The sequence below is a fragment of the Phoca vitulina genome, unplaced genomic scaffold (assembly GCF_004348235.1).
Source record: "Phoca vitulina isolate PV1807 unplaced genomic scaffold, GSC_HSeal_1.0 scaffold43, whole genome shotgun sequence".
Taxonomy (NCBI): domain Eukaryota; kingdom Metazoa; phylum Chordata; class Mammalia; order Carnivora; family Phocidae; genus Phoca; species Phoca vitulina.
The window spans coordinates 6,914,623-6,939,869 of NW_022589746.1; the positions used below are offsets into that span (position 1 = coordinate 6,914,623).

General features: G+C 36.8%; 1 protein-coding gene across 2 annotated transcripts in view; it reads right to left on the reverse strand.

Moving 5' to 3' along the window:
- Positions 1-17,936, reverse strand: part of HEATR1 (HEAT repeat containing 1) — a 46,711-nt gene extending 28,775 nt beyond the window's left edge. For both annotated transcript variants that reach the window (XM_032430239.1, XM_032430238.1), the window contains exons 1-17: positions 17,848-17,936; positions 17,375-17,548; positions 16,599-16,815; positions 14,290-14,431; positions 13,338-13,439; positions 12,766-12,906; positions 11,785-11,996; positions 11,504-11,637; positions 10,197-10,299; positions 9,151-9,261; positions 8,638-8,755; positions 7,456-7,563; positions 4,958-5,053; positions 4,429-4,517; positions 3,359-3,570; positions 2,562-2,683; positions 1,793-1,984 (exon numbers count right to left, since the gene is read on the reverse strand). In XM_032430239.1, coding sequence (XP_032286130.1) covers positions 1,793-1,984; positions 2,562-2,683; positions 3,359-3,570; positions 4,429-4,517; positions 4,958-5,053; positions 7,456-7,563; positions 8,638-8,755; positions 9,151-9,261; positions 10,197-10,299; positions 11,504-11,637; positions 11,785-11,996; positions 12,766-12,906; positions 13,338-13,439; positions 14,290-14,431; positions 16,599-16,815; positions 17,375-17,516 — 2,241 coding nt within the window. In that variant the 5' untranslated portion in view covers positions 17,517-17,548; positions 17,848-17,936. The remainder of the gene's footprint in view (positions 1-1,792; positions 1,985-2,561; positions 2,684-3,358; positions 3,571-4,428; positions 4,518-4,957; positions 5,054-7,455; positions 7,564-8,637; positions 8,756-9,150; positions 9,262-10,196; positions 10,300-11,503; positions 11,638-11,784; positions 11,997-12,765; positions 12,907-13,337; positions 13,440-14,289; positions 14,432-16,598; positions 16,816-17,374; positions 17,549-17,847) is intronic.
- Between the last annotated feature and the right edge of the window lie 7,311 nt (positions 17,937-25,247).

The following is a 25,247-nucleotide window of genomic DNA, read 5'->3' on the forward strand; positions in this document are numbered from 1 at the left end:
GCAATGGATAAATGATTGGGTAATATGCAAAATTTTGTCTCTCTGTGCATTTAAGTGAGGAGAGGATTATTAGCTTTAACCAAATTTGTAGAGAGGTTCAACCATCACTATTTACAAAAGAAGGATACAAATAAATTATCCACAGCTTCATTTTATCTATATTTTCTTGAAACATATCTAAAAACAAATGTTATCCATATAAATTGTGTTTATCTAGTGGGACATTTCTACACAGAAAGGAGTTGGAGCTCCAGGAGACCCTTAAAAGGACCTTTCTCATGTCACACACTTCTAGTCTGAAGAGGGTGCACAGTAAAATCTCCAAACTTGGAAATAGTTCTAAACAAGTAGCAAAATGTGAGGGTGTTTGAAATTATACTGTAGATACTAAAAAGCAGCATGAGAAAACATGAAGAAAAATGATAAATGAGACTCTGTACACGAGAGTGCAAAGTAGTAATTTAGAAGGAAAATAACCCAAAGCCAGACTTTTGAGAAAATGTCTCTAGTGAGCAATTTCATTGGCTCAATGTGCTGCTGCAACTGCAAAGAGGCTCAGGACTCCCAGAAAGGGTACTAAATATAAAACAGCATATTATCTGCACATATACAAAACACTCCATTTGTTCACACTTTTAACACCAAGGGCAAACACCATTCAGGTTATCACACTCTACAAAAGAAAGAAATTAAGAAGGGCTTATCTGGGCTACTTTTTAAAATATGAAGATTCACCCTTTTATATTTTTTTCTAAGATTTTTATTTATTTATTTGAGAGCAACAGAGAAAGAGAGCACATGTGAACAGAAGGGAGGGTGACAGAATCTAAAGCAGACTCCACACTGAGCACAGAACCCAAGGCGGGGCTCTATCCCATGACCTGAGATCGTTACCGGAGACAAAACCAAGAGCTGGATGCTTGACCAACTGAGCCACTCAGGAGCTCCGAAGATTCATGCTTTTAAAGTTTACATAATTTTCGGTAACAATGACTATGGCTAGAACTTATGTAAATGTAAGAAAGATGTAATTCGTTCAGCAAATCCTAAAATGAGGAGCCCTCTGAACGCTGGAGGACAGATAAAAACAAAATACTATTAAAAATATTAAAAGAAATAACCTTATTACCTCAGGATGTGATACTAGGTAAAAATACAAACTACTGAAACATGTTCCTTAGCCAATACTGTCAAAGACAATAGTAAGCTGGTGAGATCCAAATCTGATGTAATATTAAAATAATACAAAAGATCAATTCTTGGGGCACCTGGGTGGCTCAGTTAAACGGCCGACTCTTGGTTTTGGCTCAGGTCATGACCTCAGGATCATGCGACCATACCACACACGGCTCTGTGCTCTGCGGGGAGTCTGCCTGAGATTCTTTCCCTCTCTCCCTACACCTCCCCTCGAGCATACTCTCTCTCAAATAAATAAAATCTTTAAAAAAAAAATCAATTCTTTTAAACAACAGAATGAAGTAATATTTTGTTCAAGCACTAACAAGCCTAGTGAATTCTTCATCACAAAGGGTAGTTAAGTATAACTCAGATAATTACTCAATAAAGATAATACAGGGGAGAGTCAACTATCAGGTACAAAACATCACAACCCTGAAATTCTATAATTCAATTAAATTTTCTAATTCACTACCTATTGCTACCCAAGGCTGCTTCACATTTCACCCCTAGTATCCAAAGATTTAGCATTTCAGCCCCCAGTTTTCAGTGTTGCTGTGATTAACAAGCCTGGCTGCCACTTTACTCAATGTTCCAGAGACTTTGCACTCCTTACCACTGCAGTAATGACACTTTCAAGCTTCTTTATTTTTTTCTGCAACAAATTGAAGACTCTTATCGCAAATGGAAAGTGAGTTTCTTTTAAAGATGAACAGCAAGAAACAAGCACAGCCATGATCACGTGAAAAGTCACTTTCTGCTTCAGGCTAAAGCACTCCTTTTCCCCAATGCTTATTAAATCCTCCACCTTGAAAAATAAACATACTCCATTACTGGTAGCTCTTAGTTTGAATAAAACAATTTTTTCTACCTCAGACCTACCTATTATGTATTTTACATTTAAAGTGAGATGACAAATATAAAGCCTTTAAAAAGTAGCAAGCACTGATTTCTAAGTAATAATAAAATAATTTCAGAATTACAATGAACGTAATTGCATCTGGCAACTGGATAAATGCTTTAAAATTATACACCTAATACCTTGACAAAGGTTTCTTTACTAACGCAAAAAAGAAAAAAAAATCCTTTTAGATATTATGCTATTTTAACAAAAAATATGACTTTATATTTTAAATGACAGGAAACAGGAAAGCGAAGAAGTACACACTATTCTTACTAGTCCAATGTAAAACCACAAAAAAGTAATATAAAATGTAAAAGATTTTAAACAATCTGCAGAATATACTATGTAACACTATACATGTTTAAAGCATAACAAAGTAGTCAAAAAATGCAAAATTATTTTAAAAAATCTAGTAAAGCAAACACTGAGAATCTAATAAAATTATAACAAGTCCAGGGGTGGTCTTTGACAGCATACGTACCATCTTTAACATTGAAGAAGGATCCCCTAAACTTATGTTGTCAGCCAGTAACGCAATCATCTTTTGATTTGCTACACCAATTAGTTTTCCTGACTCTGTGCTTTTAATCACATTTTCAAGAGCTGTTAAAAACAAAACAAAACAAAACAAAACAAAACAAAACACAGAGGACCTTTATATCACCAATACTCACCTAAAGAATTCTGTAGAGTAAGAAATTTAGGCAAAAGTTTTACAGTTTTCCTATGAAGGTTTGCTATTTTTCCTTTTATCCAATTCTGAATCTGTGGGTCAGCTTCCTTTTCATTGTAGTTGACTGTCCAAAAACATGGGGAATAGGGTTGCCAATGCCCCTCCCCAACACAGTCGAAAATCTGAATATAACTTTTGACTCCTCAAAAACTTAATTACTAATAGCCTACTATTGACCAGAAGCCTCAACATGACATAATATAAACAGTTTACACATCTTTTATATGCTATATGTGTCATATACTGTATTCTTATAATTATGCAATCTACAGGGGAAAAAAGTACTATTTAAATAACCATAAAGAAGAGAAAAGGTATTGTATTTATCAAAAATTACCTGCACTTAAGTGAATCCGTGTGGTTCAAACCTGTGTTGTTCAAGAGTCAACTATAGGTTTTTGACCTTGGCAAAAATTTTTAAAAATCTTGCTGACACAGATCATAGCAAGCATGATTTCAAATAATGATTAGAGCCAACTTTTAATTGTACTTATCTTCTTTTTAAAGTGTTTTTTTTTTCCCTCAAAGGCAACCGAATTTCTTACCTTCTTTCCAGCCTCTTAATATAGGGTGCAGAGAGCAAATTCCTGATTTCGATAAATATATAGCAATTTTCATATCAGCGGATTCCATATCATCATTAACAATAATCATAAATGGCAGCAAATGCACCACCACCTGATTTGACAACTGATCATTTTCACTCAGTATCTCTTCCTTAATTAATATGTCTGCTGCTACCTCAAGTACCTTGTACCTGAGACACAAACACATTTGGTTGAGAGACCCATTAGAAACTTAAATTCAGCAAAAAATTATTACATTGTTCCCACTCAACTGACACTATCCTGATCTCCTCACCAAACATGTTATTCAGAGACACCTAGACAATCAGTCAAAATCCATGCTAATAAGGGAGCTATTTGGGACAGTAATTAAACTGCTAATTCTGTCAAATCTTTTTTTTTTTTTTTTTGAGAAATCATTAGGTTAATTTTAACATAAAACATGTATCTCACAATGTATCTCAACTCCACCAGAAATCAGGGATTCACTCATAAGTTAAAGAACTATCTGAACACACAGTATGTGCTAAGAACTAAATATGACAGATACAAAAATCTGTAAGACATGGTCTCCTCCCCCAAAGAGCTTAAGTCATTTTTTTTCCGTGCAAAAAGCTTAGAAATGCCAAAAATGAAATAACTAGAGCTCATCAAACACTACAGAAGGTGACCATGTGCCTCTGAGCTTATTTTAATATGTTTACTTTTAATTATAAAGTAATATACTATCCTTGTATAGAATTATATAAAGCAGAAAATTAAAACTACTTCCCATCCTACTTTCCAGATTTCAGTTTTATGTCACCCATTATATACTCTCTCCATTTGATTAAGAAAAATTTCAAACACAGAGAATAGTATAATGAACCCCCGCAAACCCTAATTCTTTTTATAATGCAAGAGTTACATTATGAACCATTCCACTACCATGACCAAAGGGCCATGTAACTAAATTATAAGATGCAAAAATGTAAAGAAAAAAAATAAATAAAACTGAAACTGATATAGAATTCTGTCAATTCAAAATAGGAGGAGAAATGAATATATACCATTCTCTATTTTTTGAAAGTTCTGCTCTTCGAAAGAGGTTGAGAAGATTTGAAACCGTTACTTCCAAACTAAAGTGTTGTTTGAAAATCTAAAGGGGAAGAAACGTACATAAGTAAATTTTCACTTGCTTCAGATACATATGGTGCTTGTTAAATGAACTTTAAAAAATAATGAATTATAAAGAATTTATCTCCCAACAGTCCTCATATAATTTCAAAGCTTTATGAGAGTAATTTCTCCAAAGTGGCATTTATGAGACAATTTTCCATGATCCCTAGGTATTTACTATTGATAAAAATTCACCAAGTGCTTCTCCCTTTTGAAAAACTTCCATATACATAAAGCTGTGCAGTCTAATTTTTCCCATGAGCTTTCCTTAACCAGGCTTAAGTCTATGCTCTCAAGAGAACAAATTTCCAATGAAGGAATAATTTCCAAATATGTTCCTGCCTAGAGCAGAGAATCACCTGGGAAGGGCAAGAAAATATTTACAAATTGTATATTTCAACAAACAACAAATTCACTCACCTTAAAAGCGTTTATAGCTGACAAAACAACTTCTATGCTATCATCACCTAATCGGGTCAAAACAGCTTCTTTTATGAAAGACTCATCGACACTCTCCTAAGCAAGAGAAAAAAAATACATAAATTTGGTTGTTGCCAAAACCTCCTAACAGTTTACACTAGAAAGAAAGCTTAGTTTTATGAAAAGCACTCCAGATTATCAGTCAAGAAATACAGGCTCTGGCCTGGACACAAATTCAAACACTCCAAGCATACTTGCACTGAACTAGATAACCTCTAAAAGGCCTTTTTAGATGAGTAATTATTTGGTACAAATTTTTCCCAGTTTCTATTCAAAATACCATAGAATATGTATAATCCAAACATAATTTTTGCATTAAGAAGTTTGACTTGTTAAATAAGAGCCCGGATATTGAGAGTGCATAGACTAAAGAACCAGAACGTCTAGGTTTAAATCCTAGCTCCACCACTTATCAGCTGTGTGACCTGCAACAAGTTACTTAACCTTTCCAGGTCTCACTATTCTCGTCCATAAAATAGAACTAATAATAGTACCTATCTCAAAGGACTGCCACAAAATGAAGTAATACATGTCAATGCTTAGAACAAGACCTTACACATTGTAAATACTGTTAAAAGTTAGCCATCATTATCAAGATTTTTACAAGGACGTCGGCTGAGAAGCCAGTTGCCAGTCTGTCAAAAAGAGATCCTATTTTTCTTAATCAACAAAAGAAAATAAAGCATACAATCATTCAAAGTAATGGAAAAGTAAGACTACAAGCCAACCTAAATATATCCCTACCTGTAGATGGTGAAATAAATATAACTAAATAATGCTACAAAAAAGTAACAGGGCACTCTGTTGGGAGATAAAACCAAAATCCCTAGAATTCACAAAACTGAAGTCCAAGTCTGCTGTATCAAATGTCACCAAAATTTTCTCTAGAGTTGACAAGTAGCCAAATATCCCAATCTGAAATTCTAGAATAGAATCTATGTTCTGTCCCTGATGGGGAAGGGAAAGTGAAAGCAAAGCATGCAGAGAAAGACAGTAACTGTAATTACAATACTTAAACCTAAAGGGTGCCCTTTATTGAAAAACTAACCAGATCCAGAAAAGGACAGGGGAGGAAGGGATTAAGAGTAAAAGAAGGCTGAAAACCTTCAGGAGTATTAGGAGCTTCCAGGAATCCCTTTTTCATTCTAGACACTGGAATCTTCCCATCACAACAAAGACCAGTATTCAATAGTTCAATTATCAAAAAAAATCAGTAACACATACTTATCAGCAGTTTGTGAAACACAACTTATGCCAGATCAGAAATGAATCAAATCAAGCAATAGATTATAAATCTGAGTACTACATCAACCATTTTTAAAGAAACATTCTCACAGATCCTAATGCTGTTTTTATTATTTACAGATCATTTTAAAAATTAAGTGACTCAAAAATACAAAAATATTAAAAATACAAAACAAAAATTTTTAAGTCCAATATTTAAAAACCCTACAAAACCAATAAAACTCAAATTGAAATGAATTTACTATGGTAATTATGATTAGATGAAATTAAATTCTACTTGTGATGTGAATCTGGTTCTACCAACCATGACACAAGTTCGAGTTCAGCATGTTTATATTAATACGTGCCATGGGGCAACAACTCTAGGACCACTTTTCTTTATTCCAGAAACTTTCTAAATATGCAAACAGTAGTACATATACAAGAGAATTTCAGATTATCACACAAATGAACACTCCCATTTCAATTATAGTAACTACAGTAAAATATCTATACCAATTAGTTCTTCAAACCCATGATTTGATGGCTACGTAAAAAAAAAAAAAAAGAGTCCATTTAAAAGCGGGAAAAATTTTTAGAACATAGTATCAGCAGTAACCAAACAGCAAAAAATCGTGAGGGTACTGTTTGAATGGCTTAAGTCTGAAAAATACTGCTTCATTTCAATCATTACAAAGTGTTTATAAAATACCATTTTGGTATAAAGACATTATTTACAAATTAAGTCAGCCTTTGTACTTACTACTTGCAGCCACCACAATGTGAAACACAAATACAACTGCAGGTACTGAGATCATGGAACGGTGTTCCAAAAGCTCTCATTCCCATGTCCCCAAATACACTCATGTTGACCTTGAGACTATCAAAGTCAAATCTCAAAACGAAAACATTCTCAGATAATTTGCGAACCTCTGTAAAGGATCTAGAAATTCTAGTCTGAAAACACTTTAATATAATCTGCAACGTGGAAACATGTGAAGACAGTTGTTATTAGAGCACACAAAGGTTAAAGTGCTGGCTGCTGGCATGTACGGTCCTAAATCTTCATCCAGTGCACTCTCACCTGCTTTATTCATCTTATGTCTGTAATTACACAGTATCAATTATAGTTGGTAACTTCAATTTCTTATTCCAGAATCACACTGTTCACAATAAGGATAAAAATACCACAAATGAAGCTATTTGACACAAACCTCTGATGTTTTCATGATATTTTTCAGATGATTAATGGCCAGAAGTCTCACAGGAGCAAGTGGATGATTCAGACTGAGCATCAGGGAGGTATCAGAATCTGCTAAGAACTATAGGATTCATCACAATCACCAAATGATTTCACCATTAAATCTGAGCAGCATCTGATCAAGAATAAGAACTAGAGAAAACCATCCCAAAATACCCAACATATTTGATAACAATCATCTAATTTCAGAAACCAATAAGTAAAGTAAAATCTTTGTCTCTAGAACATGGTATGAGTTACAACAGATGAACAAAATGTGTATTGTTAATGTTGTGATTTTGAGTACCCTCGTGGCTATGAGTAGGTTTATTAAGCGAAGCAATTCTATGAAGTAACTTTGCATTCTTTATGTAGATTTGACTTCAGACTGAGAAGTACCTAAAATAAATCATTGTATTAGCACCTAAATAAAAATATAAATTTAAAAAATTGGTCACTGAAGACAAAAAGCAATTTGTCTAAATGCTACAACAATGACAGTCAAATTTATGACAACTTACTTCACTTAGTAATCAGACTAAGAAAGAAATCTGTCTTTCATTCTAAGATTTGGAAATGAAACGCCATTAAAGATGAAAGTCTAATTATGGAAGAGAAAAACCAAAACAATCACATTTCTCTTCATAATATTTATCTTCAAGGTTATTTGTAAGAACTGCTTAAGTGTCTCACTTCTAGTAGAAAGATTTAGGGTGAATCACCAGGAAATTTCTAAGTTCTAACATGCTCATGAAATTAAAATCCACCTACCTCTTTCTAATCAATGACTTAAATAGCCACATGCAGCTAGTGGGTACTGCACTGGAAAGTGCAGATATGGGAGAAAAATAAGGACACGCTGGAAACTAAGTGAAACCATCTTTTAGTGATTGCTTATGACCATTTGTTAACATTTCCAAACAATACTCTTCCTGAAATATATATCCCATTCAGTTAAACTACTGTGCCTTTTTCTAATGATTCAACCCCTGCCTCACAGCCTTATGTCAGGGAACTAGGTAAACTGTATCAAATCTCACCTGTCCATTAAACTTTCCATAGAAAGGCGTGAAGTAGCAAATTTCCTTCCAGACCTCTTCAAAGAACCACACAAATATACCCGTAATTGTAGTAATTTCTCTGAAGAAAAACTTACCTGATACTTTCCTCCACTTGTAGAAAGAGAGATAAACTGATGAAAAAGTTCTTGTTTTTTTAGATCTGTAATTTCTTTTAAGCGTTCCTCTAATACAACATCTAATGTTCTGGGATATCTGGGAAGAAATTCGTGAGTTAATTATTCTTAGTGAAGTTACTGACCACACGCATCATACACATATTAAAGAAAAACATAAAAAATTACTAAGACTTACAATTTTAATAAATGGTATACATAAAACCAAAGTTAATCAAGTTTGTTACTATGACTACTGCAACAATGTCTCTCTATAAAAAAAATTATACTCTCTACAGTCTCCACACAGCCACTATTCCCTATATGAAAGTCCTATTTCAAATATACCTAAATCCCCCACCTGTCTTCCTCAAGGGGGGGGGGGGGGGAAGGACAGCTTCTTTACAATTCAGTCACTTTATTATGACGTGACCTGTGAATCTTTTTATAAATCAAGAGGCACACATTAGAGAAGGGCAAAAACACACAACTTACTTGCTTTCTAGAAGTCTGATAAGTGGAAGAAACTGTTCGTTAAGCAAAGATACTTTATCAGGATCGATTTCTTCCTGTGAACTATATGAAGTATACTCTTCAAAAAGAAGGCTGCAAAACAAAACAAGTATCACCAGGCATGAGAGCTACTATTTACTGAGTACCCATTATGTTCTAGATGCTTTAGAAATATTATCTGCCACACTTCCACAAGGTAGAAGTCATTCTTACTTTACATATATAAAAACTGGGGCTAAGAATTCTTGTAATTTGCCTGAGATCAAAGGAAAACCACCAGAGCCAACACTTAGCGAGCCCTACTGTGCCGTAAGAGGTAGAGCAGGTTTTCAACCCCCAGTTTGATCCCGGGGCCCGCACTCTCCACAGTACCTCCCGCGTATACTCTCATTTAATTCACAAGCCAACTCTGTGAGCAAGGGGCATGAATGACACACACCAGCAGACAGGCCAATGTCACCCAACAGCAAAACCAGATCCAGGCAGTCTGACCTTCAGAATTTACTACTCTACTCTCCTGGAAATGAGAGAGGCAGGATTCAAGCCCATGTCTGACTGCAATGCCTACATTCTTTGCACTTGTATCAAGTTGCCCTTTAAGTAAACAAAGAAAATGGGAAACTGAACTATCTTTACAGAAAAGGAAGAAATAACCTTTATTTCACACCAACCCTCAGTATTAAGTTTCTAATTGGTATTTACTAAATGCCAACTTTGAGGTATCGTTTCAGGCATTTTGATCACTTATTAATAGGAAACTCTAAACAGCCACTAGTTAGTTACATGTAGCTATTACCCAAATTTAGCTTAACTATTAACTTTCCATGATCATACATAAGCACTAAAGAGAAATTACTGTTTCCTTCTATTGCCACAATTATTGCACTAAGTACTTATAATTAGTGAAATGATACCGACAAATCAAGAAGTACATCATACAGACATACTGGAAAACTGCTAGCCAATTCTAAAAAGTATACAAAACCACAAAAATATAAACCAAAAGCATGTCAGAAATAATACCTTACCTAGCCAACAAACGGTCTAAGTTGTCCTTCAGTGATATATTTGTAAGTATGGCTTCTAAATGTCTCCTGTAGATTTGGCCATCTATCCCTTCAGTTTCTTCTCCTTTAGGATACAACATAAATTAAAATTGCGGAAAGTTTTTTGCACTTACATTATTAAATTTATTTACAGCAGAAAACCCTTCTATAGGAGTAACTTTAAACCATATCCATCCATAACCAGCTTTTTACCTGTTTATAAAAATGTATTTTACCTATTTAACCATTTATATATTTTTACAACATTTTTGTATACATTACCCTCACTTATGCTTTACCTGAAATTCTCTTTATTTTTAACAAGTTTTTCATGCCTATCTTATTAAAACAGAAGTCCAAAAAATAGTCATTCCAGGTCATATTAGAAGTGGCTGAAGTTGGGACCCAAGCCTAGGTCTTAATAAACTAGCTCTGAAAACAGGCTCAACCATCATCTCAATATGCCTTCCTGAACCAAGAGCTGTCATCTTCTATTCCAGATTGACGATACATGTATTATGAATCAGATGCTGGCCCTGCCTTCAAAGACTGGGACCACATTACTCATCACCATCAAATTAGGAAAAATACACTTTTATACATGCTAGTCATGTTTCTGAAACACATATGTAAACCAACATCTGGTTAAGCAAACCTAATTTTCAATAGACTGACATAATTTAGAGATGTCTTCCTTAGTATATCCTTCTCAGCCTAAGTGGCAATAGGACCAAGCATTTCTTCTTGTCTTTCTGTATTTATTGAAGGATAAAAAGCATATAATGGGAATAATCACTTTTAATTACCTTTTTTATGGCTTTTTAAAAATTTAGATTTTTATGTATGAGATTTTCTTGGTCTATGGTCAACGACTCAAAGGAGAAAACCTTTTTTGGCAACTGAATATTTATTATAAATGAGTCACTGAAGTTCATTAAATATCTAAATGAGAAGGGAAAGTTTTACTTGGCAACATATATTAATCATTTTAAAATAATTCCATAAACTTTTTCACATAGGGATTGTTTAGGAACACACGTTAAAAAAACAAAACAAAAAAAACAAAAAAACCCAGAATTCTGAGTATATCATTCATTGAACAAGGATCTCCCTTCAACCAACCTACTCCCCACCCCAAATGTTTTTCACGTAAGAATAAGTTACATAAAAACAATTATATAGCAGAAACTTTAAATATCTTAAAGATATTAACAAGAGTGGGATTCCTATTTTAAGAGAATCAGATCTTAGACACTAAGTTTCTCAACATAAAATGTAAAACCACATACCTGTAACATGATTAACAATGGAGACAACCAGATGGGGAAGCATGTAACGCAGAAGAGGACTGATGTCATATATTTCAGAAATCCCATGAAGTATTGTAATAAGATCAGGAACATTACACAAGTGAGGAAATGGCCTTTGAAGAAATAAGTACATGTTAACTTTAAAAATCACATAATATATGGCAATTAAAAAAAGTATAAAATTTATCTTTGAAAAGAATTATTCAAAATAACTTCATTCTCCTTTAATTACTATCATTTCTCAATTCAATTGTACATACTTTTTCCCAAGGCTCTCTGGCTTCTGTCTCTGCATGAGCACTATCAAGCAACCTAATCCATCCTTGATCAAAGAGGGAATTTTGGTCAGCGTTTTGATGATCTGTGAAGCCAACGAATTAACGACGGTATCTTCCATTGTCACTTTCACAGATATCTGACATATTATCATATACGTTGCAGCTCTGTAATCTGGTAAAGATGATTTCAATCCCTAAATATTTTTTAAGATATAAGGAAAAATGATAAACTATACCACTGAATTCCACTTAAAATGTCACTTTACCTTTCAAATTGAAAATGCCATAAATTAGAGATTAATACTACCTCACACACACTGAGAGTCAATCACTCCTCAGAAATTGACCTTTTCCTGAGCACACAGAGATAAGTCTCCTGGATCACAGGAGGGATCTCAGAAGGTCTCTAAACTCAAATATCCACTATTTATGCTAACAGTGGCCAACAGGCTCTTCTTCTAAAGGCAAACACCCACCAGTGTAAAGGAGACTTCAGAAACAAAACAGTGTCTGATTAAAGATAATAACTTTGGGACACCGGAAGTGAAAGCAGTAAATCCATGAGGAATCTGGAAGGGTGACAGGCAACAAGGCACTTGGGAAGAAGAAACATTGACAAGCGCAAGTCACTGTAAAAAGAATAAAAGAGCCTATGCCTTGAGATTTTCTAATCCCTTCCTTTTCTGGTGAGTCAACATGACTGCTAAGAAAACAGATCTGGAAGACAGCGGCAGGGCCAAATAGCCAACATTAATTCTTAAGGAACCCTAATTAAGATCCCACTTCAGTTAAGTTTTTAAGACAAAAGAAGTCATATTTTTTTTTACCAGAAAATTAAATCTTACGGACCATCTGAAATAGGTCTTCAATTTTTAAAATATTTATGTCTAAGTGAAATTTTTTAAAAGCCAGGAAATTCTTTCAAGTATAAAATAAACTACTTAACATATGAGCAGGACCAACCTTGTGGATGTATGGAAACAGCTTGGCAACTATATTATCCAATTTGTCCTCAGCAGTCACTAGAGTAGACACCATGGTAGAAGCATAAAATGTTAAGAGCACCCTCAACTGAGCTGAACTCCCAGGATACTCAGCAAAAACCTAGAACAAAAAACACAAAGCACATATAAAAGTGAAAGCCCAATTAGATAAAAGTATAAGAATATTTATAGCTCTCCTCAACTACTTCAGGCTGACATTTTCATTTTTACCATATACAACATTAAATACACAAACGCAACGGTTCAATTAAGTATGACAAGAATGAACAATCCTGACATTTTTCGATCATCTCTTTATTTAAACAGTCACTAAAAACAGAATTTGGCAAGAAACAGAATAATTCATCTTTGTAGGAAAACACCTTTAGTGATGAAAGACTGATCAAACTGCTCATGCTCCGGAATAGTAGGTCACTTAAAAGGAACTTCTTGAAAGGACAGTAATTAGGAAATGCCTTAGCAGGCTTTCTTCATTCCAAGCAAGCAATCTTTTAATGGAATTATACAGTCAAGAAACACGGTATTACTCACCTTCACAGATTTTGTCACCAGACTACAAATGAAATCCATGAATCCGAGATCTTTGTAGCAGTGGGTAATCAAAGTTCCCCTAGCTAAGGGCACTCCATGTTGCTGTTATAGACAGAAAGAACCAACTATCATTATGGACATCCATCAACGATTATTATTTTTTAAAGCACCTTCCACAGTAACAGCTTCGTACTGGTGCAGTTCATAAATACAAAATACAGTCTCTCCATACAGCTGTGGTAGATATGAGATTAACATATAAAATTGTGCAAAGTTTAGAAACCCAAGAGGTCAGCAGCAAGGGTGCAGGCACTCAGTGAATACTGCCTACTTACCATGTTTTGCATTTTGATTATGTATTTACCTAAATCTGGATTGTCCAGATTCTTAATAACTCTAACAGATTGGGTTTTTCAGCCAATGCGATAGGCTGTCTCTGCTTTACAGTAACACTAGTAATAGAAATAGACTAGGAACACAGAAAATTTATACTGCTGTTCTCACCGCTTAACATCATGCATGGCATGTACTGGGTGCTCAATAAATACTGAATAAATCAAAGAAAAGAGAATCTGAAATGAACTTCAATAGGTGAGTGGGGTTTGCATACCTGAAACAAGTGTGTCTAGAGAGCATCAGTGTCTGTGTGTAGAGTAGGGAAAAAAAAAAATGGTCCTGATGTTATTAGCAGAGGGAGTAATTTGATAAGCTTTATCATGCTTGGCTTTCTCTTCTTAAACACCCTTTAAAGTGCTTTACACTCAAACTCTTAAACTGTACTTCCTTTCTTTTTACTAATTCTGACCACTGACCTCACTATCATCATGCATAAAGTTAATTCTTTCCATGGTCCTACAGTCTGTTAGTCTACTTTTGTCCCCATTTGTCCTCCTCCTAACCTGAACTGCCATGCTCAATATTCAGTAAAATACGTATCATTCAACAATCATACCTTAACTGGTGACAACCAAAACCATTTGTGCTTTGGATTATTAATTTTTAGGAGCTGTATAACCCGTACAAATATTCTTGTCTCATGGTATGGTAGAACACAAGCAATGAGGCTATCTTGATTATAAAGATGGATATGGAACCTGGGGGGAGAAAAGCAAACAATTCAAACTGACACAAAACCTACGAGCACATATTTCCTTACATGTCCAAATTGTATGTCAATGAGCTAAAACTACTCAGAGTAAATATCAGAGAAAACAAGCACAAAATTATAAATAAGATAAAGAGCATTAAATGTAAGTCTCTACCTTGCAAGATTTGGTCAACTCTTATGCAGTAGTATTTTTTAGTATTTTTCAATATCAAAATTTACACGCCATTCACTTTCAGTTTTTTTTTTTTAAACCTATTATTAAATTAATAAAACTGTACGATCACTGCAGTCAAACCAACAGAAAAGCCACCGGTCAACTAGGCAGCAAAGCTCGGCTCCTCTTCATGCTCTAAAGTTCACCTTCCACAGCTTCCTCAGCTTCCCTAATTATCAGAATTCTAAAACCAGAAGACTAATGAAAAAGAAAGTCACATTACTTTCTCTGAATTAAAAAACTGTTAAATTACAACCATTTATAATTTGTCCCTGAACTTCACAAAACTTTGTGTTGGCTCCTCTACCATAATAAGAGGTTCATTAATTACATCAGATACATTAAATCCTTTCTAGCTTTGAAGACCCAGCTCAAATATCTCCTTTTTCAGAACGCTTTTCCTAATTCTCCCAGTGAAGTGATCCCTCATGTCTGTCTAAACTCTAAACTTACTAGCCAAGATGCTACTTTCTCCATGAAGCTTCCCTCTACCTCAGGCAGGACAACACGCCTCAAACTTTGCATACACCTTTATTTTAAAACAATAACCAAGGGCGGCCTACTCATCTTGTATTGAATTTAAAATTACATGAATACAAAAAGTACTCCTTACACTAATCAACTATGGGGGGGGGGGCTAAAAGCTAGAAAAAAAAAAAAGGGAAATATTGGGTGCCTGGGTGGCTCAGTTGGTTAAGCGACTGCCTTCGGCTCAGGTCATGATCCTGGAGTCCCTGGATTGAGTCCCGCATCGGGCTCCCTGCTCGGCAGGGAGCCTGCTTCTCCTTCTGACCCTCCCCCCTCTCATGTGCTCTCTCTCTCTCTCATTCTCTCTGTCTCAAATAAATAAATTAAAAAAAAAAAAAATCTTTAAAAAAAAAAAAAAAGGGAAATATTACGGAATTTTTTTTTTTTTGTCTGATGACTCTAATGTTCTGATAATCAGGAGACCCAAGTTAAACTTATGTTTTCTCAATGACTCACTTTTTTCCAGAAGGGAATCACTTTATCCCCATGTCTCTAATTAATGACACGCAGGTCCTTCTACTTTTGAAACATATTAACACATGGCAAAATAAACAAAAGTGTGTAAGCTGTGATGTGATGGCAATTAAGTGAGAATATAAACTGAGTATACCTACTAAGGCAATTCCCAAAGAGGATAAAAGATCAAACCTCGGAAACCATCTTGTACCTCAGCTTACTAGTTGTGTGACTCAGGTAACTTAACTATGCCTCAATTTTGTATACTGTAAAATGGGGAGAATACAACTATCTTCCCATAGGAATGCTGTAAGCACTGAGTGCATGCAAAGTGCTTACCACAGAAGCTGGCACAAAAATGTTCAATACACATTAGCTATTATTGTTTTTCTTAAGTTACAGTATCTTAGAGGATACTATTTGCCTCTTCCCAAAACATTGGTTTTGTTATTTCGGCAAGAAAGAAGTTTAAGAATACCCTTTGCTCCAAATATGCAGTAACAATTTGTAACAGCAAAGTAACATGAGCTCCTTAGACCTAATGAAGTTGGCCTATTTTTTTTAAAAGAGAGAGAGCACAAGCAGGCAGAGTGGCAGGCAGAGGGAGAGAGAGAAGCAGGCTCCCCGTGGAACAGAGAGCCTGATGTGGGGCTCAATCCCAGGACCCTGGGATCATGACCCGAGCTGAAGGCAGACACTCAACCGACTGAGCCATCCAGGCGCCCCTGAAGTTGGCCTATAAACTCAAGATCTCTAGGAGTTCTAGTTCTCACTATCAACAAAAGTGAGTTTAACAGGGGGACATGCTTATCTCACCCGAAAGACATGGTGTTAATCTCTTAATATACCTAATTTCTCAGCTTTAAATTGGTTTAAGTGTTCTCATTACTTTTTTTTTTTTTTTTAAAGATCAAACCTATTAGCCCATAATTATTTCTGTAATTTTATTTGCTACCTGTGAATCAACCACTCCAGACACTTCTGTGCTGGCTTCAGTAGGAAGTAAGGAGACAAGTGAATAAGGAATAATGAAATGTTTTCATCCAGCTGCTTGTTCACTGCTTTGGTCTGAACGCTGCGCTCCAATGTTTTTGCTAGCTGGCTGAACAACGGTGCTTCAAACTGCTCAAAGGAAGGGTCGATCCCCAGCAGCTCTTCCAGGCCAGTGCATCCTAGGAAAAGGCCAGCTGGTTTAACAATTCTTTGCAAGCAAACTCATCTCACCCCTCTTTTATAGTTTTACTTACCCCCCAAATCTCTGTATTCTTTTAGCAGGTATAATCGTAATACAGTCCCAAATACAGATTTCTAGTTTTCAATATAAAAAATAAGTCCTATCTCCCTCACTGGAACATAAAGTTCTGCTAGGCAGATGCCATTCCTTTAAAAACAAACACCCTTTCAGTAACTAGGCCAGTCCTCCTAGGGATTAGGAGGACTCCTGCATCGCAGTCACTGCCTCCAGCCTTTTTTGAGCTGTTCTTCGCTCTACCATTCATTGACCTCCCTAACCTCCCTAACCGTGTTTCTTCATCTGTGAAATTCAGATACCGCTACCTACATACGTTTCAAGCACCTAGCACATGATTATTTGTTATTCTCTATCCCTGAACAACATAAGTCAACAAGTTAGAAACTGCTAAGAAAGAGGGAGGGTCAGAAGAGAAAACGATACAGCAACATCCACAAAACAAATGCCTCAGAGCTTTTCTTAGTTAACGGATAGCTCACCAATGGCAAAGGCCGTGTCCCTGTCGATGGTGGCCGCTTCCTTGGGGTCAAACAACAAAGAAGCAACTTCATCTCTCGATAACAAACTGCGGTCACTCTGAGGGAGGGCGAGTCGTTGGAGTTGCTGGGCTAAGGACGTCATCTCTCACGCCGGCGGATTCCTAAAAACACAGGCTAGGAAAACAAAACCACTGTGAAGTCTCCAGGAAACTACCAAGTGACTTAACTACAAGCCCCTAATGCCTCACATGTAAGTAACTTTCCTCGCACTCAGCGCTGTCCCGGACACACAACCGGCTGCCCCGTGACTCACGGACTCCAGGGTGCCGACACCACAGCAACAGCGTTAACTAATTAAAGCTCCTGGGGCCGCGCACCACGCTTTCTTCAGCCCTGACTCCGCGACACTCGGAAACCCGCGGACACCTCACCCTCCCTTCTTATATCGTCTACTCCCTACAGCTCCTGCTCACCGGGAACTTGACTTCGGAAGGCGCGTACAGAGTAACAAGTCTTCACAGCAGTTCCCACATGCTACCCCAGCCGCCGGCTCTCGCCCGGAAATTCATAGCACGCTTCAAGAGAGCTTCCGGTTTCAGGCACTACGGCAAGAGAAGAGGTACAAGTTTGTCAGAAACGCGATAAGATGACTCCACCTCCCTGCGTCGAAGTCCCACCCCTTCGCCGTGCCAGACTTCCGGCTCAGGCTCTGGCTCTGGGTTCCGTTGGGCTCCCCCGCTGGAGGCTACCCGTCGGCACAGAGCGGTTTGCGCCTGAAGGGTTCAGTCTCAGGGCGAGCCTTTTGTGAGCATTAAGGATCTGTAACTGGAACCATTTATTAGACGTACATTTATCCAAGCTTTTACTATGTAGCAGCAGATTCGCCAGGGGTTAAAAAAAATGTGAGCTGTGAAATCACGTTGGCTGGGCTCAAACCCCGGCGCCAGCGCCCCTGCGCTGTGTGAGCTTCACCGAATTATTTCATCTCTCTGAGTTTGTTACCTTCTTTATAAAGTGGGGAAAGGCGGAGGATTTCATGAGATGAGCTGCTGATCGCGCAGTGTGAGCTGCTCTGTAAATCCTGGGTACCACTGCCCTGGAGCTTGGGGACCTTCTTGTCACCACTTTCGCATTCCTGGAGAGCACATACTGAATATTTTCTTCTTTTAAAGTTAACCCTGTTGAGATACAACTTACAAACCGAATTAACCAGCTCAGTTCAACAGTTCTACGAGTTTTAACAAATGAAGATGTAACTTATCTCCCCAGTCAAGCCACAGAGTTTCCATCACCCCTAAAAGTTCCCTCTTGCCCCTGTGCTGTGATACCCACTCCCACTCCAGGCCCCAGGCAACAGCTGGGTCTTGGCATCATTAAAGATTAATGTTGCTGAAGAGTGTTCCATATGGATATACCACCGTCTGTTTCCAAAGCAGTGTGATATGTGCTATAATTGGGAGTTTCTCTCCAAGAAGCTATACAGGGTGCAGGAGTGAATGGATATCCTATACCTTTTCTGGATGCATTCATTTCTCTCAAGAGATAGAACTTTTCAGTACCAGGGTGTTAGTCTTTCAATATCCCTCTTCCCTAAAGATTGTTGGAAACAGTTACAAATTTGAAGGCTCTCTGCTTCTATAGTCAATGCATATTCTCCACTTTTTATTAACACAGTCTTTTGTTCTTGTTTTACTTTAACAGCATTCAGAACAAACCAAAAATCTCTTCAGTTATTCCTACAGATAGTTATTAATCTCCTTTTTCATGTGGTGTTAATTGCCTTAAGAGAATAACAGGATTTTTTAAGTTCTGGTGGTATCTACTTTACCTACACAAACGGATCTCTTAAAGTGCTGGAGTCCAGCTCCAGCCGGGGTGGGTCTCTTGTAGGAAAGGACTGCGTTGGCGAATGAGGAGACACAGACACAGGATCAGGTTGCAAGCATCTCCTCCTGACAGCCTCGGAGGAACTTTATTTATATGTTAGGATATTTTTGTTTTTCCAAATCTTAGATCATTTTCTGGACTACAGCCATAGCCTTCTTTCATTTTTCCTTTGTAATGATTAACATGACCTTTATTGATTTCTGCTTATTGGCTTTCGCTAAAACTAAAAAACAGTACGCAAAGAGAAAGGTGCTAGACAGAGCGTGACCGTCTTGTTATTTTGTTCTATAGAAACTAATTCTTCGTGGAATTAGTTTCATTATGATTGCTTAGATAGGCGTAACTAAGATGAGTAGTCACTTTATCATGAAACCCCAGAAATATTCCCACAATTATAAAGATTGCCGTAAATAAAATGAAAAAGAATAGCAGGAGCCAGCCCAGAAATATTCCCACAATTATAACGATTGCCATAAACAAAATGAAAGAGAATAGCAGGAGCCAGCTGTGGAGTCTCCCGTTTTCAGGATCGTCCCCCATAGTTGGACTTTGTCAAACAGTAGCTTGGCTCGCGCCATTAAAGAAATTGTTTTGTCCTAATGTGTCAAAGGGAATTTTGCCTTTACAAAAGCAATCAGCTTAGGGAGAAGTTAAAGTAGTAAGAAATGAAAAATCAGTACCGTTTTATCCACAAGACAAGTTTGCTTTTTCACTTAAAAAATCCTGAATATATTTTTTAAAGCTTTATAAAAATGAAAATAAAAAGAAAAGTGGTACAGGAATTTGGTTCAACTCTTTGTCAACCAAGAAAGAATTCACTGAGATTTCGAGCAAACAGGCATTTATTTGGGCAATGAGAATGGCAATTCGGGAGACAGATTCAGATAGGAACTTGAATTGTGCTCCGAGGAAGACAAGGAGAGGACAGAGATGTAAAGGTGAAAGGTCATGAGTGCAGTTCTCATTTAGGTCCTCTATGCAAAATAGGAATTGAAAGTATGTTAATTGGGATTGGTTGGGTTAATAGATAAATGAAGGATTGAAAATTGTTAATTCAAGTTGCCTCCTTTCAAAGTGAAGAATTTGAAAGATTCAGGTGTCATGATGATAAAGGAATTAAATCCAGGCTGAGGGCTTGCAGCTGGCAAAAAGTTCATGGTTCCTCCAATGAGGATATGCATAAATTTTTCCTCCTTTATGGCCTCTCCGCCCTATTTAAAAGAGCTAGGCTTAGCTAGGCTTGCTTGCTCTGTTTTGAAATCTTTTATGCCTTTCTATGTCAGTTCCAATGGTATACGGTGCCATGTTGAATTTTATTTTGGAAGTAAACTAGGGAAGTAAGAAAACAAGTCAGAGATTCATAAATATATATATATATATATTTTAAAAAGGGTTTATTTTAAAAATATACCATGATCTTGAATTATATCTTTTTCTCCATTTTAAAAGAATTCTTTGGATATATTCCTGATTGTTTTCTGATTATCTCCTTCTTGATTTTACTGTTATACGCCTATCTCCTGTTTGATTATTCAGTTGAGAACCAGAGCAAACTTACTTTTCTCAGTTGTTATTTGAATTTAAAATATCAGTTGTCTAAAAATCCTTTTCATGACTTTTGCTACTTTACATTCATTAAATCCATAACTTTAGCTATAGCTGATGCATACTTCTTGATGCAAGGATAAACATGGTTTTCAGAGATGGCATTTTAACCATACGCTCTTTCATCTGATGCGAGATGTCATTACAGTAGAGTGATGAATTCTGTTCCTCAATTCAATAACTATTCAAGGCAAGGACTCAACCTCCACCCTACAGTTTCTAAGAGTGATTTGAACGAGTAAGTTGTTTTTTAAAGGATATTCTCCCTCCTTCACCCTACCCCTTTTAATCCCTAGTATTGATACTTTGGTTCATTCCATGTGTACTTTAAACCAGGCTAGGCATATAGTGGTGAACAAGACAGCTGGGCTTTCTACTCTAATGGAACCTACATTGCACCAGGAAGAAACAAACAGTAAGCAGATAGATAAACCAGAAAAGCATCAAGTAATGTGATAAGTACTCTAATGACACTGCTACAGAGCCATATGATAGGGGTGACCAAGAAAAGGCATCATTAGTTTGAGTGGTTGGAAAAGGACTCTCTGAGGAGGGAACATTTAGGCAGACACCTGAATGAGAAGTCTTGACAAAATGGAGATCACCCCAGATAGGACTGATCCTGACATTTACTCCACTCCGGTCGCAACAGAGCATCTTTCTACCCATTAAATACACCAAGCTTGTATTTTCTTCACAGCATTTTTGGCTACCTGGAACAATCTGATTTGCTTGCCTATTTATTTCTTGTGTCCCCTCTCTTGAACACTGTCTTCACATAGGCTGACATGAAGTCTGCCCCTAAGATCATGGCAGCGGAGCAGTGTGCAAATAGAGACTCACCTACCGTTGGTCTAAATTTTTTTTTTTTTTTTAAGATTTTATTTATTTATTTGACAGAGAGAGCACAAGCACGGGGAGCGGCAGACAGAGGAAGAGGGAGGCAGCGGGAGAGGGAGAAGCTGACTCCCCTGCTGAGTAAGGATGCCAACCTGCGGCCAGATCCCAGGACCTTGGGATCATGACCCGAGCCAAAGGCAGACACTCAACTGACTGAGCCACCCAGGTGTCCCTAAATATTTAAAAGTTTTAAGTCAACCTAACACACGGTTAACTCTTCCTCCTCTACTGTTAACTGTTGTAACCTCCATTTTTGACAAATAAACATTTATAATGACAAAATAAAAATGTTTTTGTATGAATGAAAGACGGCAAAATATAAAAGATGACAGTACTTAATTATTGTACCTATGTGGGTGTAATGTTGATTGGCTGATAATGTTGAATGAGTAATAAAGACATATAGGGCTAATGCATTCCCTCTATATTTATCCCATAAAATTTTGCCTTCATTTCAGCAAAATTACCAATCATGTTGTTTCACCCAGATTTTCATAAATTGTGTTCTATTGACAAAAATTATCAAAAAGATTAAAAAATAAAATTTAATTACATTCAAAGTATGCAAAATGAATATATTTTCATAAAAATATAAATTAAGTAAAAAGTCAGTACATTTTATTTTTCACTTGTTTTCAACAGTTATCTTTTTTTTTTTAAGATTTTATTTATTTATTTGACACAGAGAGAGAGGGAACACAAGCAGGGGGAGTGGGAGAGGGAGAAGCAGGCTTCCCGCCGAGCAGGGAGCCCCATGCGGGGCTCGATCCCAGGACTCTGGGATCATGACCTGAGCCGAAGGCAGATGCTTAACGACTGAGCCACCCAGGTGCCCCAACAGTTATCTTTTTTTTTTAAGATTTTATTTATTTATTTGAGAGGGAGAGCGCACATGAGGGAGAGCACAAGCGGAGGGAGTGGCAGACGTAGAGGTAGAAGCAGGCTCCTGGTTGTGTAAGGAGCCCAACGAGGGGCTCGATCCCCGGACCCTGGGATCGTGACCTGAGCCAAAGGCAGACGCTTAATCAACTGAGCCACCCAGGCACCCCAACAGTTATCTCTCTTTTAAGAAGACAAAATAGATTATAATTAATGACAAAATTTTAAATAAAATTAAAGCTGAAGTTTTAAATTTTTTTGTAAATATTATTACCTTATTAAACATTTTCACAAGGGGCACCTGGGTGGCTTAGTCGGTTAAGTGCCTGACTTCAGCTCAGGAGCTGACCTCAGGGTCCTGGGATGGAGCTCCACCTTGGGCTCCCTGCTCAGTAGAGAGTCTACTTGTCCCTTTCTCTCTCCCTCTGCCCCTTCCCCTGCTCATGTTCTCTCTCTCTCAAATAAATAAATAAATAAATAAATTAATTAATTAATAAAATTTTTTCATAAAAAATAAATTATTCACAAGTTTGTCATTCAATGTCCATCTAGTTGCCAGTGTATAGAATCAGTATTACCCTTCACGGGTGTTACATCTCTACCTACCTATTTTCAAATTTAAGAGTCATATGAATTGTTTAATACTGTAAACAGTCTTCAGCTACCATATCCAATTGTTGAGAATACTTTGCTGGTTCATGAGTACATCCAGACTCAAATTGGAAAACAAAAGGAAACAAGAAAGTACGTTTGGAACTACTTAGGAATAACACTTCATTATGCAGAAATCTATTATGTTCATGCAGTCTGAAAGGAAGAATGTGACAAGTTAATTACTTTGTTTTTTTTTCTTACCTAAGCCCTTTTACATACAAATCTTCCTTACACTCTGACACAGTGTCGGGAAGCAGTACAACTCATAAGGCTTCAGTGCATTCAAACAGGGTTTTCTTTTAGTTAAGGACACAGGACAAGAGACCTCTTTCCCTGATGCTTAACACAAATCGGAGACTGGATGTTCAGGCTCACAGGTTATGCTACAGCAGTGCTAAAAGGCAGATTTTGAGGGACAGCCTCCCACATTTTTAAACAAATTTTTTTTATGCATTTGGGATATGTAGGGTGCAGACCTTATCCCGGTCCAAGGGTGGTGTTGAAATCAGGGCTTTCTCGTGCTTACTACTAAATCCCTGGTGTGAAGTAACATGCCTGGGATGTGGTTGACAGCAAATATTTATTGGCTGAACAAGTGAGTGAATAAATGTATATACGTGTAAACTGTGTCTGTATGTATCTCTTTCCTGTTCAAGAAATGTATATCAGAATGTAAGTGAATGAAAGTATTGTTACAGGAATGACTTAGAAATATTCTAACTGAAATAAAAGTAAATTACTCAGAAACTTCCAAATTCTTTTGTTTGTACATTATTTGCATCATATATCACAACTGTTGGGACACTATCTATCTGAAAATATATCCACTGGTGAGAAATGAAATAAGATGTATGTAATGAGCAATGTCAATTCAGCATGTGAAATCTACACTTTAGTCAAGTGGCAACAAATACATGATTAGTTCAATGAACTGAGAAGTTAAATATTTGTTCTTCATATTATGTCCTAGTCAGAGTCATTTACATTATTATGAATTTGAACACTTGTGGTCCTGTCACCAGAAATGGCAATTATTTTTCTGGTTATTTTGAAATGCAGTCGTGGGGAGCTGGGAATTGGAAAAAAAAAAAAATTTCGGCCAGCAATTAGAGTAAGTGCCTGATACAGCTCTAGGAACCAGCAGATGGCACTGAAGCATTTTCCTGACCCCCCACAGAGGGCATTAAGCAGTATCCCCAGGTAACATGTGGAACAACAGGTTTCAAACTTTTTAAATTTGAAAATTGTGTACAATTATATAAAAATTTAGTTCATATGATTTTTCGATATATTATAAAAAGCAATAAAAGGAAGGCCTTTAAACACAGGACTTGAAAGTGTTTAGAATTTCTTAGCTAATGAGAATTATTCGGTCATCTGTTTAATAAACACACATAACTGTAGGTGTGGGTGTCCTGAATCCCCTTCCCCGTCCCCACCTCATTCTAAGTTAATTTCCATTGAATGTTTGTTACTGGGGAGATTTTTGTGTTGAATAGGATCATGGTGAAGTACAGAACTGGGAAAGCCAGCAAGGGGAGATTAATAGAAACATAACGACAAAGAGTTATCAGAAAATCCAGGAAAGTTTAGATGGTTGGTGTGGAGGAGAAGGATTTAGCTCTCTGTGAGCTGGCTTTGAAGAACTTGGGGTAGAGAAGAGCTGGGGTGATAAATGGAAGAAAAGAGCAGCTCCATGTGTTAGATGGTATTAGATAAGAAGTAAAGAGAGAAAAAATTTTTAAAGTTTTCTTTGTGTTACATTTGTATTCTCCTTTTGGTTTTTTTTTTGGCTGGGTACAGTATACTTTATTGATGGTACATGACAAAGTAGGACTCTCCAAGTCCCTCCCCTTCTTCAGGGGGTCTGGGATGAAAACTGTGTAGTAGAGGTTGGGAGATTCTCAGTGTGTTAGGGGATGAGTGGGGGTGAGGATTCCCCAGCAGT